Below are 17,921 nucleotides of genomic sequence, written 5' to 3'. Positions count from 1 at the left end.
GGACAGACATAAATACCTTATAAATATTCCATACACCAAATATAGTTGACCTATTGCTTAAAGTTGAAAAAAAATAGACCAAAACACCAAATTTTAACACTGAGCAATGAACCTTGAAAATCAGGTCAAGGTCAGATAAAACCTGCGAGACAGACATGTACACCCTAAAATATGTCCATACACCAAATATAGTTCACCTATTGCATATAGTATAAGAAAAAAGGACCAAAACTAAAAAAACTTAACTTTGACCACTGAACCATAAAAATGAGATCAAGGTCAGATGAAACCTGCCAGACTGACATGTACCCCTATCAATCATTCCATACACCAAATATCGTAGACCTACTGCTTATAGTATTTGAGAAACGGACATAATAATCTCGTAACTTTAACCTTGATCACTGATCCATGAAATGAGGTCGTGGTCAGGCGAACCCTGTCTGACGGACATGAAAACGTTGCAAAGAATCCATATACTAAATATAGTCATCCTAATACTAATAAGTGAGAAATTCACATGACAAAAAAAAAACAATTTCAAGCAGTCACTTAACCACAAAAATGAGGTCAAGGACAATGGACATATGACAGACGGAAACTTCGTAACATAAGGTATCCAGGCTTCTACCTTCTGAAATATAAAGCTTTATACAAATAGTTTACATCGCCGCCGCCGCCAGATAATAATCCCTGTCTCGCATACTGCGATCTTCGTCGCAAGCGAGACAAAAATGGTTGGTTCAATGTTTTCATCAATAGAACAATCATATATATACTTGCATGCAGTACACGGTTGTTGAATAACAACATAATGTTTTATAGTTAAGGACCAATTTTCATAACTTAACTTAAGTGTTCCGTAGTGTTCCAATTCTTTGGATTATCTGTCTCTTATTTTTGACAGAACTTTTTTTCAATAAAACATGATTTTCCCACACCTAGTAGAAAAAAAAATACCCTCTAACTTCTATTTTTGAAGAATTTTTGATGAAAATGTGCCGTTCGGTCCAAATAAATTGTATGAAGCTTGATGAAGTTTTTCAAGATTGAAAAACTTCATCAAGCTTCATACAATTTACAAAAACCCATCTTAGATGCTTTTAAAAATATTTGCGCATATATAAACAAACAAGAATATGTCCATAGTACACGGATTATCTTTTCTATGTTCAGTGGACAGTCAATTGGGGTCAAAACTCTAATTTGGCATTAAAATTAGAAAGATCATATCATAGGTAACATGTGTACTAAGTTTCAAGTTGATTGGACTTCACATTCATCAAAAACTACCTTGACCAAAACTTTAACCAAAAACTTTAACCTGAAGCAGGACAGACGGACGGACGGACGAACGAACGGACGAACGGAGGCACATACCGAAAAACATAATGCCTCTAGGTGGGGCATGAAAAACGCGGCGTATTCAATTCAATGAAGCTTGAAAGATCGAGGAGGTCCCTCTACATGGGATTTTCGTCGATTTTGAATAGCAGAGTAATCTTTTCAGACCTACATAAATATCAAACTTGAAATGTTTCCAGAAAATTTTTTGAAAAATTGCGTATCTAATACCAGTTTACGGGTAATCTAAATTTTATTGACAAACAAATACCAGGAAGGTCTCGTGGTCATTTAAGCGGTATTGGTATCTTTTGCAGTATATTTCTGATATCAAAATGGCAATTTGCGCCATTCGTTCACATTGACAAAAAGTTCTAATAAATTCCTTTTGATTGTATATCTTTATCGAAAGATCCGGACGGTCTAGCATTTTCGTCAATTTTCAATTATGATATTAAAGTGACACTTTTAGCCATCCGTGTATTTCGAAGATGAAATGTACTAGGAAATCTTTTTATATACTAGAATCTGTGTTTATACCTAGTCTAGATACAGCGGTATACGGTAGTCTTGAATGTCAAGTTAATAGAAAAACTTGTGTATACTGTTTGATTTAATGTTTGATGAATTTATTCTGATATTTTAGGTCGGGATGAAAGATCTGCATCGTCATTGTCATTTTACCAACAAATAGCAAACGCAACAGGTGGAACTGTCTATGAAACAGACAAAGAAAACATTGGCAATGTCCTGGACACTGTAATAGGGGTAAAACCTAATTCTGTTTAGTTATTTCTAACAAAACCAGGTCTTACACTATAAATTTAGTATTAAGAACTCATGAAAAGTATATAAAGAAAAAGATTATCTATATTCATGGTTTGAGGTTATTCTAATGGTATGATGGTTTAATGTAACGAAAAAGGAACAGAAAGAGTTAAATTTAGAATAAAAATGATGTTTACTTTAATTCTAGAATCTGTTATTTATTGGACAAAAACAAAACCTTTTTTAAATATTGTAGGAAACATTTCCGTCTAGTGAAATAATAATAGACTCGCATGACTGGTTGGCAGGCGAAACTGGCGACCAAAATGTAACCGTTGATAGTACTATTACAGTGCTTAAGATAAGTGTTACAGGTTCATCTGCAGAAACAGATGTCGATATATATTATACTAATGGTATGTAATATTTACAGTAAGTTTACGGATAAGTGTATTTACCACTCGAAATTAATTCTACTACATTTCAAGATGCGAGTTTTGAGTGGCAGAATATATATAAGTACATTTAGTGCCAATTAGTAGAAGACGGCAGATGAAAAGAATTAACACGTCACACACACGCTACTAGATGATGTAAAGCGTGTGTTTCAACTTGTCAAAATCATATACTATTTACAATAATGGTTTCATAGTTGCATCTGCTGTTCATGACATTATTTTTCATTCATTCAAATAATACATCAAATATTTTTTCTCTATTTTTAAAGTCAAATATATTTTTATCGTTTATGGTGTTATTTTTTACTGACACGTATATATCAGCTGAAAAATCCGAATAGTACACCTGCAAAATGATCCAAGAAGCATAACTTACAATTATGGCAAAAGGTACAACTGAACAATAATCCCAAAACTACTCTTCCGGAGAAGATGAGTTCATCTGCGGTATTTAGTGGGGTTCATGTTGCTGAATCTATGGTTTTCTGTGTAATGTTTTGTGGACTGTTGCTTGTGTTTTTGTCATTATTAGGTCTGTTTTCTGTCTTTTAATGTCTGCCCCTTGGTATCTTCTCCCTCTTTTAATGATTAAGCAATTCGAAGTAAAACGGCACAAAGATCCAAAAGATACAACTGCAAATTCGGTATGTAAATGACATCAATAATTAGTTGCTTGTTTAACGTCAAATTAATACCAATATAATATATATCCAAGGGTATGTACCTTTACACTATATTCATTAGTACGATTTATAGAGTGGAAAACCTGACCAAGTTGATGATGAATTTGAGAGTACTCTGGATATCACTATAGCGGAAACTTTGTTGAGATGATGGTCTACTCATATTTACATTTTTTCACGTGATTCATGTCAGAAACCTGTATGAGTTTGTGTTTCTAATTTTGAATATATCCAATGATATGTACCTTTACACGATATTCATTGGTACGATTTATAGAGTGAACAAACCTGATCAAGTTGATGTTGAATTTGAGAGTACACTGGATCTCACTATAGCGGAAACTTTGTTGAGATGATGGTCTACTCATATTTACATTTTTTCACGTGATTCATGTCAGAAACCTGTATGAGTTTGTGTTTCTTATTTTGAATTTTATAATAGGGACGTTGGAGACATACACATCTGGAATGTCAACAAGAATATATACCTCATCAGGCAAAACCATTATATCAATCCAGGTATAATATTAAAAATGTAAATATGCAGTACCCTGTAATATAAAAAATGGTGTAAAAGTAAAAGTAAAAAAAAAAAGAAGGTAAATATTACGGCATATAGCAATCTCAAAAACGTTTTTTTAGGGTGTTTACAAAATACATAAGAGGGCATGATGCGTAATCATTAAGAGACAAGCGTATGCACAACAAGCCAAACTCTGATCCTTTCAACAGAGACCAAAGATGCGAGATTTATACCAAAGCTCAGGCAAACATGCCATAAAAAGACAGCTACAAATATTAATTGAATTACTGAACATGAACAACACATGAACAATAATTTGACGTGAAAAAAATCTGTTTTGTTAGAAGTGAACTCTCTGGTATTATCTCGATCTGTGAATGAACATGAAAACAACATTTTTATGGCCAATACCTACCAATGTCTAGTTCAACTAAGTATTAAAAAGTTACAAAGATACAAAAACTTTACATTTGGGAACTGAAATGTCAATATTGAGATGTAGAACCCACTTAATATACTACTATACATATTTTTATTTAGTATCTAGCAGCTGTATTCAATCCGTTTTTGCCGGGATTCATTTGGCTTAATTTTTCAGTTTTCTATGATACTTTTCGAGGACTGTTGGTTTTTTTCCATTTGGTTGTGAAAGAGTCTACACGGTCTTGTGATGACGTGCTCACCTCGAGTGTGGGATGTTTTGGTTAAATCCCAGAGTTGGATTTGTATTTGTCTTTGGCAAGTACTCGGCGTTTAGTAGTGAAAGAAGACTGGTTGTTTTATATTACGCAAGGGACATGAGTCGGTTTTGTGTTAACGTATTTGGTTGGACAAAACTATCTTAAAGAACTTTACTTTGCAATTTGTTCTCCGGCATTACAATTTCATTATAGTGGTACAATGATAATATTCTTTTTAGCATCCTCCAGGTAGTATCATGAAATTAAGAAGGAATGTCATTAGCGATTGGAAAGTGAATATTACAGCACAGAGTGCTATCAATGTTGACGGTGAAATTTTGGAGCAGTCAGATACTGGTGAGATGTTCTCTCTGAAAGGCAACCCAATTTCGGGTAATTATTTATTTCAAATAGTCATAACTACCATATTGATTATCATAATATCATTGATTGGCAAAACGATTGTCACTTTTTCACCATTTCTGTTGTCGGATAATGAAAATCTGAGATTGTTCATATGCGAATGCATACTCGTGGAATATCAAAGAAATTGTTTTTTTGCACCCTCACACATCTTGCCATCAAAACTTTTTTTTTGTTCAATAGAGTCAAACTAAAGCCGATATTAAACAACGTCTGGTATGTGTGAAGTTTTACTCTTCGTCGCAAGCAGTCAAAACTCTTCGCCTTTGATATGTATTAATTAAAAAAAATATGATTGGTAGTCTTTTAAATGTTTTTTGTGCTATATATTAATTAATTCCTAATATTTCCCATCGATTCACAGATAACAACTATACTGTTTCTTTGGTCGTGTATAACTTGGGACCAAATGGCACATGTCACAACATTGCATTGACCGATAGTACCGGAAATGTTATATCGTCACACGAGGCTTCACAGCTGCAACGAGATTTCGATACTTTGTGTGCTGCAACTTTCAGAACGCCATATGCTGTAAGTTTATTTTGTAATAACGAAATATACTTAAGTATAAACATTTCAGTAAAAATAACAACTTGTCTTATTCCATGTATTAAAGTAATTGAATTTTGTAAGGATGAACGGTGTATTGAAACTTGTCATAAGTACAAAATTTCAAACTCAATACACTAGTCCCAAAATGAATTGCTCTGATTCTTTGCCCAGGTTTGGCTTTACTTTTGGTAATGTGTTGTTTAATCAGCCCTTCGTAGTTTGTATAACGTGTATAAGGTTTTTAATTTTAAAATATTTTGACATCGAACATCTCTTAAGAGACATTAATTGTTTAAATGCGCATCTAATATTTCGGACCTAATTTCTATTTCAAAAAACAACGGAAGACATTATCTGTTAACAAAGCTCTGTTCATTACCGGTTAATAAGTTAAATAAAATTTTAGAGGATTGTAACACAATTTCATATAGCAGTCCTAAGTATGAAATCGTTCAAATTATAATGGCATATTGTTATTCTAAACTGTTTCCCAAAATTGATCGCCCTGAAGATCATAAAAAACAGTTTATTAAAATAAAGTATGTCAATAAAGGTTTTGATTTTGTAAATATTGCCGGTATTTTTAACGACCATTCTGTTAAAGAACAAATTCCGGGATATTTTGATAATACTGAGCTCCCTCTTATTTGTTATATTTACAAGAAATCTACCCGGAAATTTGTGTTTAATTATAGCCAATTGTGTAAAGATGTTAATATCAGTGAAAATACACCTACTTCATGTAATTGCAGTAATTCCGAATACAATTATGGACCCATTTCCCATGTTATAACAGGAGATCTTAACATCGTTCAAGACCGAGAGTTAAAATCATTCCTCAGTAAAGGACCTAAATATCGTCCCCCGTCAATTATTAATTGGAATGAGTGTCGTAATATCATCCACGACTCACTCCATACTTACTGTTTGAAATGGATAAAACGGGAAAAAGCTGACAAAAAATCTCTGGACTCTTTTTTTAAATCAGTAATGAACATAGTTGATATACGTATTCAACATTTTAAAGAACATTTTACTCTTAACAATAACCACAATAAACCTATTTCTCGTATCAAACATAAACTAAAAGAACTAGCCAAGGAATTTGTTTTTGTCCCGGCCGATAAAGCTGCTAATAATATTATTAATGTTTGACGTAAATTTTACATTGAGGTTCTGAAAAAAGAAATCACCAATTCACCAACATTCCAACTGACTCCATTTTCAGAAAACGACATCTGTAACAAACATAAACTTTTAGCTACCGCTTTACAAGCAGAACCAAATACAATGAAAGTCCCAACTATGTATTGGCTTCCGAAGCTACACAAAACACTTTACAAATATAGATTCATTTCGTCTTCAAGCCATTGTTCCACTACTAAATTGTCTATTCTTCTTACCAGTACACTTGGTACAATCAAAAACCTGATAATAAATTGTTCAAATAAGGCCTTCGAAAATAGTGGAATTAATTACTTTTGGAGTGTCAAGAACTCGTTGGAAGTACTTGATAAATTGCATGCATATATTGGTGATTTTGAATCTGTTCAAAGTTTTGATTTTTCTACCCTATATACCACATTGCCTCACATTCTCATTAAGAAAAAATTCACACACCTAATTAAATGGGCATTTAAAAAGTTAGAATGTGAATATATATGTTCAAACTCTTTTAGGTCATTTTTTAGTAGCAATAAACAAAAAAACTATGTCAATTGGACATGCTTTGATACTATATATGCCCTTGAATTTTTACTAGATAACATTTTTGTTCGCTTTGGAGATTCCGTATATCGTCAGGTTATCGGAATTCCAATGGGGACTAACTGTGCACCACTTATTGCGGACCTTTTTTGTATTGCTATGAGTTACAATTTATGACAAAAATCAGTAAAGACCCATCGAAACAACATCTGATACACAAATTTAATAATACTTTTAGATATTTGGATGATATTTTGGCTCTCAATAATGACGACTTCAGTATGTATACTAAAGAAATTTATCCTGTTGAACTTACTTTAAATAAAGCTAATACTAACAATGACCACTGCCCTTTCCTCGATCTTGATATCTATATCATTAACGGAAAGCTGAATACTAAAATATATGATAAAAGAGATGATTTTTCATTTCCTATCGTTAATTATCCATTTTTAGATGGTGACGTTCCCTTGTCACTATCTTACGGTGTTTATATATCTCAACTTGTACGATTCGCTCGTGTATGTAACAATGTTTTAGATTTTAACGAGAGAAATTTATGTATTACTGAAAAATTATTACACCAGGGTTTTCGATATCACAAACTAGTCAAAACATTTACTAAATTTTATCATCGGTATAAGGACATCATTCGTAAATATAGCTCAACATGCAGACTTCTTATACGTTCAGGTATTTCACATCCAATTTTTTTATGGAAATATTCTTTATAAAGCACAAAAATGTCAGTATTCACCTCTGAAACTAACAAAACCTTTAAATAGACTTATTAAGAAGGGATATAGTTACGATACTGTTGTCAGGTCATTAAAGATTGCATATTTTGGCGTTAATATTGATTCACTTATAGGGTCTTTGCATCGGCACTAAACACATTTATTTAAAAACCAGTTGTTGGCATGACACGGGTTATGTTCTTCTCATATATGTTATGATGGTATGATACTAAACCCCTAACGGGAAGGATTGTGCCTGATATTCATATGACGAAGACATAATCTTTCAATCAGTTTAATTGAAGTCTGGAGCTGGCATGTCAGTTAACTGCTAGTAGTCTGTTGTTATTTATGTATTATTGTCATTTTGTTTATTTTCTTTGGTTACATCTTCTGACATCAGACTCGGACTTCTCTTGAACTGAATTTTAATGTGCGTATTGTTATGCGTTTACTTTTCTACATTGGCTAGAGGTATAGGGGGAGGGTTGAGATCTCATAAACATGTTTAACCCCGCCGCATTTTTGCGCCTGTCCCAAGTCAGGAGCCTCTAGCCTTTGTTAGTCTTGTATTATTTTTAATTTTAGTTTCTTGTGTACAATTTGGAGTTTAGTATGGCGTTCATTATCACTGAACTAGTATATATATTTGTTTAGGGGCCAGCTGAAGGACGCCTCCGGGTGCGGGAATTTCTCGCTGCATTGAAGACCTGTTGGTGGCCTTCTGCTGTTGTCTCTTCTGTGGTCGGGTTGTTGTCTCTTTGACACATTCCCCATTTCCATTCTCAATTTTATCTGATGCAGTACAATAGGTACCATTTATGTTATTACCATCATTCTTCTCTACGAGAGAGGAGTATACAGCTCTATCACTGTCCGTCAATCCCATGAAATTTTAGTCGCTCTCTTGGTACTACGAATAAGAGCTTCCACAAATTTGGTATAAGGCTTCACGTGAGCATGATTAAATTTAATTGTGTGATGGGTTGTCAAATTCATTGTTCATCAATTTATTGTTAACCGAATACTATTAGATAACGGAGGTACCATTTGTGAGAAATAACTCACGAAAGATCTTGTTGATAATTGGACATCGTTTAGTGTATATAGAATATATCGGTCTACATTTCAGGAATTCCAATTTAAACTATATGGAAATGATGACAGTGGGAGATCATTCACAAGAAAGCTCTCGGAACTTCACAAACATTCAAGTGTTGAACTACAAATTACAGCATCCAAAGGTAGATGTATAGGGATCTTAACACTTCTTTTAATAGTATTAACTACAACTTTGACCTAAGTGAAATCTGCTCAATCACAAATGTGATTATACTTTAGTATCTGCTATTGATAAAACCAAGCGTAGGATACTCTAAATAGGCTTTATTATACAGTATGGGTTTTGCTTTTTGTTGACGGCCGTAGGCTGTGCATCTACGTCATTTGGTATCTTATGGGATTAGTTGTCTCATTGGGAACCATACCACATCTTCTTATTTTTATTTTGGTTATCATGACATTTAAACTCCAATTAGTGCAGCGAAGTAAATATGATCGTTGAATACGAACGTATATGTTGGTGCGTCCTCTATTTGTAATCACATCACTAAGGAACTTTTACGCCTTTCAGAGAAATCAAATATGTGCTTATTTAACACCCTATGGCATATTTAGTGTTGCACTGTATGATAACGATCCCGTATTGATTTAATTGCTTTTAATGTTACGAACCGCCCTTGGTATTCTCGTGCTAGCCCTTTTACTGGAGGTCGTGGGCTCGAAACAGAATGAACACATAATTTGAATTGAAAGGAATTTATACACAAACAAATGGAAATTTATTATTATCAGTCCTGAAAAGTTATATTTAATGAATGATAAAAATTCTATATAAATTTTTCTATTTTCGCGTTTTTAACAATTTTTGTTTTACATTTTACCCATGAGTTTTCGATTGATTGATTGATTGTTGGTTGCTTAACGTCCAGTGGCAAATATTTCATGCATATTCAGGACGAGAACAAGTTCACAATAAATACAATATGTAGGTTCTGTAATAGATTAAGGGATTATGGTCGGAGAAATTTAGACTGCCACGGGAAATCAGGGTATATTGGATAGGGACAGAAATTTAGCCTTGCAACAGGTCACCTACGGACCCCTCAAAGAGTTGTTGCAAGGGTTCTTAACGTGCAAAGAGCGTGGCACTCTCTTTACACGAGGCATCGGATTTAACGTCCCCATTCTGACCGGACGTGGCTGCAAATTTGTACATCCCGCACAGCCAAACGGACGCCCCACTTTAGCACGGGTTTTACTGCCGGTCGGAGGAAGACCAATGGTGACCATACTTCTATTCCCCAGTCACCCTTGGGGGGCATGAGTTTTCGAAAAAAGTGACACAAAGAAGATACTCACAAAAAGAGATACTAAAATTGCGGCTTTCAAATTACACACAGACAGTTAGAAACTGACCCCTTTCTTGTGTCGTGACGACTCATATCCTTTCTTCTACCCTGGCGCCCACAAATAATTATACATGCAACTGCCCAGTTCCATATAACACCAATAACTTTTTCTAGATGACGTAATAATTGGAAAAGAAAGGCTTATTGGTTATGAGGTTTTAAATCGCGGTGCTGTGACAGAGACCTATAATGTGATAATATCAGACGACCATTCATTTGTCCAAGGAACCACAGCTGTAGAGCATACCCTTCTTCCTGGAGATGGTGCTAATGGAACCTTTGCTGTAAAGCCTACCACACCCTCTGTTATATTGTATGTATCATTTGTTGAATAAAAAGCGTTATTTGAAAATCAGTTCATATAATTCACAATATTCTTTCAAACAAAATCAAATATATAAATGTGCAAGTCGTGATTAATAACATACCTTGATTAAATTTTCCCTTTGTAATTTATAGAATATTAAGAAATGAAGGTTGCAACTCCCTCAGGCAAAATAGGCCTTCGATGATTTGGTTATTATTTGTAGATACTTTTTGGTCATATAGCCCCATATCTGTTTCAGTTCTTAATCATCCTTGGCTTTCAAATATTCGGCTTTAAGCGTTCCTAATGAAGATAAATCAAGAAAAGCGCGTCGGACGCATGGAAATTTAAAAGTGTTATTTCAATTGTTTTTTTTTTCATGACAAACCGATCTTATATTATATTTTGCTATAATATAAAACTTTTCATGATCATACATTTTGATTGTAGTAAATGATTTGCAAAAAGCTAGCTGTTGATGTCTATGCCTCATATTAAATATCTATACACTATGCGCATCTTACAAAAAAAGACGTATCTTTTACCTTACATTTCAACTTTTATTTCAGCTCGTATACGATATCAGTTGCAATTATATCAACTGGAGAGGTTCAACAGAGTATCACCAGGAAACTTGTGGTATGCTCAAAATTCTAAAACATAACTTAGAAGAACTATTTTTTAATAACTTCTCTTAAAAGTACACTTTCATGTAAATGATGTTTTGATAACTTAAATAAAATTTGACATTACCAAATTTCGATACTACAAACTGTTGAAAACCTTAACTAAATTGTACTTTGATACATATTTGATGAATTTTAAATTGAACAAACACGGTAAATTAGCTATACTGAAGATAATGTTTATATGAGACATATGACTAATTTAACTAGGTTAGTTATAACTAATGGTAGTTTGGTTCTCGAAATACTTTTTTCTTATTTTCTGTAGGTATTTTGTCAGTGGTTTTGTTGCCCATTCGTGGTTAGGAAATTAGTATTGGTTGTATCTATAACATTGGTCTATAAAATATAAAGCGAATCATTTCAATATTGTACAAATTTTACAGAGACGGAAACACTACTTCAATCAACGAAATTTACTTGATTAATAAAATTTCCGAAGTTTTTCGACTAGGCTTTTCTTAGTATTACGTTCTCACACGTCTGGTACTTTCTACAATTGTTTGGAGACATGGTTCTGAAACATGCTACTAGTCTAATATTCTTATTGGCATCACAAAAAGTTGCAATCAGAAGGGAATCAAAACTGTCCATTTATCCTTTCTTAACCCTGACACATTAGTCATAACTTGACATAATTGTATACTTATTAACTCTCAATCACTTGTAAAGCTATCTGCTCTGACACATTTGTATAACTATTTACGTTGAAGAAACTGTATACTGATTTACACAGTCACATACCGATTTTCCCTGACATACCTGTACAAAAAACCTGACACACTGGTATACCTTTTTTGTCTGACACAATTGTATACATTTTTACCCTAATACACCTAATATACTTGTATACTTTAAAACCCGGACACACTTGTTTACCTATTATTCCTGACACATTTTTTTATCTATTCATCCTGACAAACGTGGTTACCTTTTAATCCTGACAAACGTAAGCTTGTTTACATATTTTCTTGAGCGACAGTATTCTACTTACAGTTAAATACCAAACAACACTTCTTTCCAAATATGTGCCGTCTTTGTGTCTTTGTTAAAATAAGATGTTTTGAGTTGATAACTGGACTGCGTACCTTTTTATTTGTCTTTAACCTTTACAACCTATGTTCTAGCATGTTAAACCTGTTAAAATTTACAATATAACTTGCCTGTACCAAAATAGGCTTTCGTGACTATCTTTTTTTCGGTATTGTTTGTCTTTGTTAGTTATTTTTTTTTCTCGGTTTTGGGGTTTTGTTTTAGTCGGTCTTGCTGTTTAATTTATTTGGTATTCCCTTTTAACCATTTTGTTTATTTATTTATTATTACCCATGTAGTTAACGTACTTGAAATTACCCATACTGATGAACAAGATGTTTTTGGCAAAATATAATAGACATATACAGGTCTGTCCGTCAATTAAGTTTGCTTTCGATTGCCAAAATTTCCAAAAGGAATATGATAATGTGAACTATTATCGAAAGACTGACATTCGTCTAATAACAATAGCTCATAGTGATATTCCTCATCAAATGAGTTTGAAACTCACAAAAAATTACGAACCTCCGTACTAATATTGGTCTCGGCAGCGAAATAGACATTTTAAGAAGCTATCCCTCTACAAAACAAACAAACAATAAGAAAATGTATTGGAAAAAGAACATTGCACATTATATCGAAAGGTTTAGAACTTGATCGTTACATTCTTCAAACAAAGCATGTTTTTATGTTATTATGTTTCACTTTTAATTTACTTTTTCAAATATTCCTCTGTATTAGGTAACAGATGTTGAGAGGCCTGATTGTACTGTTGTACATACGGATGGAATATGTGGTATATCGTCGCTAAATACAGCTAATTGTTCTGTGTACAACTGGACAGCTTCAGCTGAAGTGACATTTTCAGGGACACTGTTAGAGAGTATATCATCAACTGTTGGAATGTCAGTTAAATTAGCTCATGTTAATATAACGGGGTTATCTACTGGACCAATAGCTGTTAACATCAGGTAAGTGCATGACTCATATGAAAAAAAAGCATGACGCTAGTACGAGTTAAAGGGGTTTATAATGATATAAATTTCCATATATGTGCAACACTCCTTTGTTATGCGACTATGCTTTGAGATAGACAAAATCTATCACATAAAATTCAGCGGAAGGATTTCGGATTAAAATCAAACTTTAGGAAAAAGAAAATTAACACGCACATCGTTTCGCATTGTCACTATAAAGTGCTGAAAGTGGCGTAAAACACCAACAGTCAATCAATCAATTTTGTGTAGGGTTGTATCATTTTTATATCGTCTTTTAAATTCGAAAAAAAAACCAATCACAAATGTTAAGAACTGCAAAATGTATGATAACAATTTCTGTCATCACGACGTATGTTTCTTTAATAACCTTTCAATATTTGGAAAGCCAAATATATAAAACGCTTCAAAGCATAAAAACAAAACGGACAATAGAAATGGTGCCTAAACAAAGAACATATGAGCTCATATATTTATGTTTTCAGTGGTGACTGTTGTACGCCATCTGTATACATAAATGTGATCGATGTTGATGGTTTTATATCACAGTGTGATTTATCTTTTGGAAATGGACAGTCAGTTCAGTCAGTAGAAGATGTGTCAGAACCTTCCGGGTCATCGGTAAGTTATTGATATAGAAACCCCTCTGGCCTACTTGATATTCCCAAGCAAATTTAAAAATGAATTTTCTATTTGCTTCGCATCACGGTGCGGAGCTATTAGTTTCAGTCGATATACACGCCATCTTGAAATAATTACTTATCACATATAGATTCTGATTGGTTGCATTATGATGCGGCTGGGATACAGCAACAGCTATTGGCTTAAATGAGATAAAGAATATCAGACTTTTCTCGTCTCAGGATAAGACATTAAATGCCGGAAAATTAACTATGTGTATTTCAGTTCCGATCAACTGTCATTAATTCATGTTCGTTTTATAATGCATATATTGCACACTGAAATTCAATATTGAAATATCAATTATTAATACGTGTTAATTTGCTTCGTTAATCTGCAATATGCACGATTTGTTTTGCTAAACAATGTTCCTATACAATGTTTACAAAAATGCATTATCTGTATTTTATAACTTCTGCCATAATACTCACACCTCCAGAGTCGTGTGTCTATTTGTAAATGTTTCAGTTTTCAACAAGTAAAGTGAACAAAATTTTAAAAGCATGGGTGTATAATACACAATCTTAAAGTAGAACAACATCATTTTCACTGAAACTAAATATTTATTGATGTTTCTTATTTATTTTAACTGTTGTAAATATCTTTTGGTTGTACAAGTCTTTGTTTACACCTTGGTTTTGATTATTATTGTCTTCATCACTCAAAATCATGTTACTCTTAATCAACATACCTAAACATTCATATATCTCTAAATAAATTATATACAGAACTAGCAATCAAAATCGCAAGTCAATGACCAGCTGAAAGAACTAGAAAACCACACTGCACAAAAACACATTGACAACTAAACACTGATTGATTGATTGATTGTTGGTTGCTTAACGTCCAGTGGCAAATATTTCATGCATATTCAGGACGAGAACAAGTTCACAATAAATACAATAGGTAGGATCTGTAATAGATTAAGGGATTAAGGTCGGAGAAATTTAGACTGCCACGGGAAATGAGGGTATATTGGATAGGGACAGAAATTTAGCCTTGTAACAGGTCACCTACGGACCCCTCAAAGAGTTGTTGCAAGGGTTCTTAACGTGCAAAGAGCGTGGCACTCTCTTTACACGAGGCATCGGATTTAACGTCCCCATTCTGACCGGACGTGGCTGCAAATTTGTACATCCCGCACAGCCAAACGGACGCCCCACTTTAGCACGGGTTTTACTGCCGGTCGGAGGAAGACCAATGGTGACCATACTTCTATACCCCAGTCACCCTTGGGGTCCAACTAAACACTGAACAGCCTGTTTAAAATTTCAGAAGAGTTCATCTTAATAGATATACAAAAATTGATATTCCAAGTCTAAGACATCCATTTTATATCAATCAATATATAAAAATACCACATTTCCAATACTAAATCAACAACCACATGCACACATATTACCTTAAACTAGGATAAAGCGAAGCAGTCCACAGTTTTTTAGAAAGCTCAATCTTGTATATAATTAATATCAGCACGGTCATGACATGCGTACTGAATTATGAGTCTGGTATCTTTGTTGCGTGTCTACAACCAATAGGTGTATGTTACTGCTGGAGAAACTTCGTCATCTACACACCGACTACTGAATCCTGAGATGTTTTGACGATTTGATCTCATGGTTCATTTTTACCGACATATTTTCTTAATGTCACCTTAATGACAGCTGAATCCTATGAGTAAAATTGCAGTTTTGACGACTGGATCTTTTTTTTTGTCAGAAAAATCATGGTGAATATATACTTTTTCTTGATTTTTAATTTTGAAATTAAAGTAAAGGTATCGCTCACCTGCATCTTCAACAATGGCCACTTTTCAGTAAGAATCAGTAAACAGGAATAACTCAATTAAGAGTGAACTATCAATTTCAGTCATGTTGACGTATTAGTAGATCTTATCCTGCTTAGCTTTTTTTTCGTTTTAAAGTTTCTATTTATCTATAACAGTATTCAAGATTATATGCGAAACATGCAACAAATGATAGAAATTATCATTTAAGTGAAATTACTCCAATATTAAGTTGACTGAAGATTTCGGACATTGTAATTTATTTGTAGATCTGGTCTTGCTGATAAGTTTTTATATTTGAAATTTCTATCTATCTATTATAATTTTAAAGATAATAGGTAAAAATGCAAATAATTGGGAAAAATCGTCATTAATGGGTAACTCAATAAGGTGTCGACTGACCATTTCGATCTTGTTGACTTATTTGTAGATCTTGCCTTGCTGATAATTTATCTATTTATCTATTAAAGTTTCCAAGATAATTGACAAAAATGTCAAACAATGGGGACAATCGTCATTAAAGAGTAATAATTTCAATAAGAGGTCGACTACCGATTTCTGACATGCTAACTTATTTGTAGATCTTGTCTTGCTGATCATTTTCGTTTTTGTCCAGTAGTTTGAGAAAAGATGATCTTTGTAAAAGATTACAGACGACGGACGCAAAATGATGGCAAAATATGTTCCTTCCTCTTTTACGTTATTAAAAATGCTTGGTCAAAGTTTATGAACCAATGGACCTCATACGAATAGAAAGACCAATAAGTGTTCAGATTGAATATTTTGAAGTTGCTTGATGTCAAGTAACAGGTTTATGCAAATGTTACAAACATTTGGTGAAAATTTGGTCGAAAAAAAGAATTTGAAACTAGAAACTGGACAGGTAGCATTCATCCATAAGATGAACAAATGAACGCTTTGTACCGTTGTTTTCTCTATTATGAATTGATTTTCCATGCGGAGAGCAAGCTTTTCACATGTGTGCGTATGCATACAATCCATACATCGGAGTGTGTGTATCTCGTTGGAAAGGTCTTTCCTGCTGCACACAAAAATGTAAACAATCATGTTTTCTACTGTATGTAAAGATTTTTTCCACAATTACCTATAATATACTTTTTTTTATCTTTCAGGGAACAGATGTCTACACAATCATTATTCTACTGACAGTTTGCGTCATTCAGTTGTTATAATTGTCGTATTTAGCGGATTTTCTCTGCGCATTCACCAGATTAAGTCGAAAAATGCATTATACAAATTTGAAGCAATCCCGAAAGAATTATTAAATGCCGAAATGATTTATAAAAACAAGGATAATCTATTATTGAACAATGATTTATTAAAACAAAAATGCTTGTCGTATATAAGCTTACATAAACTGCAATAGTAATTAATGTGATTATGTTTAATGCCAAAGGAGTAGAGCCAGTAACCCCAACTAAACGACCCTGGAAAGGTGTATTTTTTTTTATTCAATTGCTTGAGTTAATCTTATTTGCAAGTATTGCTAAATGTATTATTTTTGAAAGTATAAATAAATAAAAATATTTGTGTATCTGCTTCATACAAATTTATAAATATTTTAGCCTGCCGTATGAATAGATTCCATTTAGTCCATTTTTGTAGAAATGTGTCACCTTTTTCGACCTATTTTCATAATTTCGTATGTGGCGCTACCCCTCGCCCATTGAAACTTTGGTTGAAAAATGAAGAATTTGGTATATATAACGAATATTTCAGGAAAAAAAATTGTGAGCACCACTGTTTATTTTTCAGAGAACTGAAATTCAAATGATGCAAAATCAGGTTTAAACGGAATTCATTCACCTTCATCTATAACGTCACAATAGGTCGAAATCTTTTTTACTGAAAGAATTTGACATTTTAACATGTTTTACCCAGTTTCTCATAACAATACCATGATTATCGCAGTTATAAATTTTCAGATTTTAAGGTCCAACATTATGAGTGAACCAACTCCTTTAATCTTAATTACAGCAATAGCTTTCAACTCGTACTACATTGCAGTCGGATGGATGCCAAAGATTTCCATTTTGTTTTTATAATTTACAGTATGTGTTGTTT

The 17,921-nt window shown here is 33.3% G+C and overlaps 1 protein-coding gene across 1 annotated transcript in view; it reads left to right on the top strand.

Annotated features, from left to right (window-relative positions):
* The window catches only part of LOC127721821 (hemicentin-1-like), a 33,809-nt gene extending 16,414 nt beyond the window's left edge, over positions 1–17,395 (top strand). The window contains exons 10-20 of the mRNA XM_052228627.1: positions 1,991–2,112; positions 2,369–2,528; positions 3,696–3,772; positions 4,696–4,849; positions 5,244–5,413; positions 9,011–9,122; positions 10,464–10,662; positions 11,226–11,295; positions 13,116–13,345; positions 13,855–13,990; positions 16,970–17,395. Of these exons, the coding sequence (XP_052084587.1) occupies positions 1,991–2,112; positions 2,369–2,528; positions 3,696–3,772; positions 4,696–4,849; positions 5,244–5,413; positions 9,011–9,122; positions 10,464–10,662; positions 11,226–11,295; positions 13,116–13,345; positions 13,855–13,990; positions 16,970–17,029 (1,490 nt within the window). The 3' untranslated portion in view covers positions 17,030–17,395. The remainder of the gene's footprint in view (positions 1–1,990; positions 2,113–2,368; positions 2,529–3,695; positions 3,773–4,695; positions 4,850–5,243; positions 5,414–9,010; positions 9,123–10,463; positions 10,663–11,225; positions 11,296–13,115; positions 13,346–13,854; positions 13,991–16,969) is intronic.
* The last annotated feature ends 526 nt before the right edge of the window (positions 17,396–17,921 follow it).

The sequence above is a fragment of the Mytilus californianus genome, unplaced genomic scaffold (genome assembly GCF_021869535.1).
Source record: "Mytilus californianus isolate M0D057914Y unplaced genomic scaffold, xbMytCali1.0.p SCAF_12, whole genome shotgun sequence".
NCBI classification, from domain to species: domain Eukaryota; kingdom Metazoa; phylum Mollusca; class Bivalvia; order Mytilida; family Mytilidae; genus Mytilus; species Mytilus californianus.
This window is presented reverse-complemented; position numbering and strand designations above follow the sequence as displayed.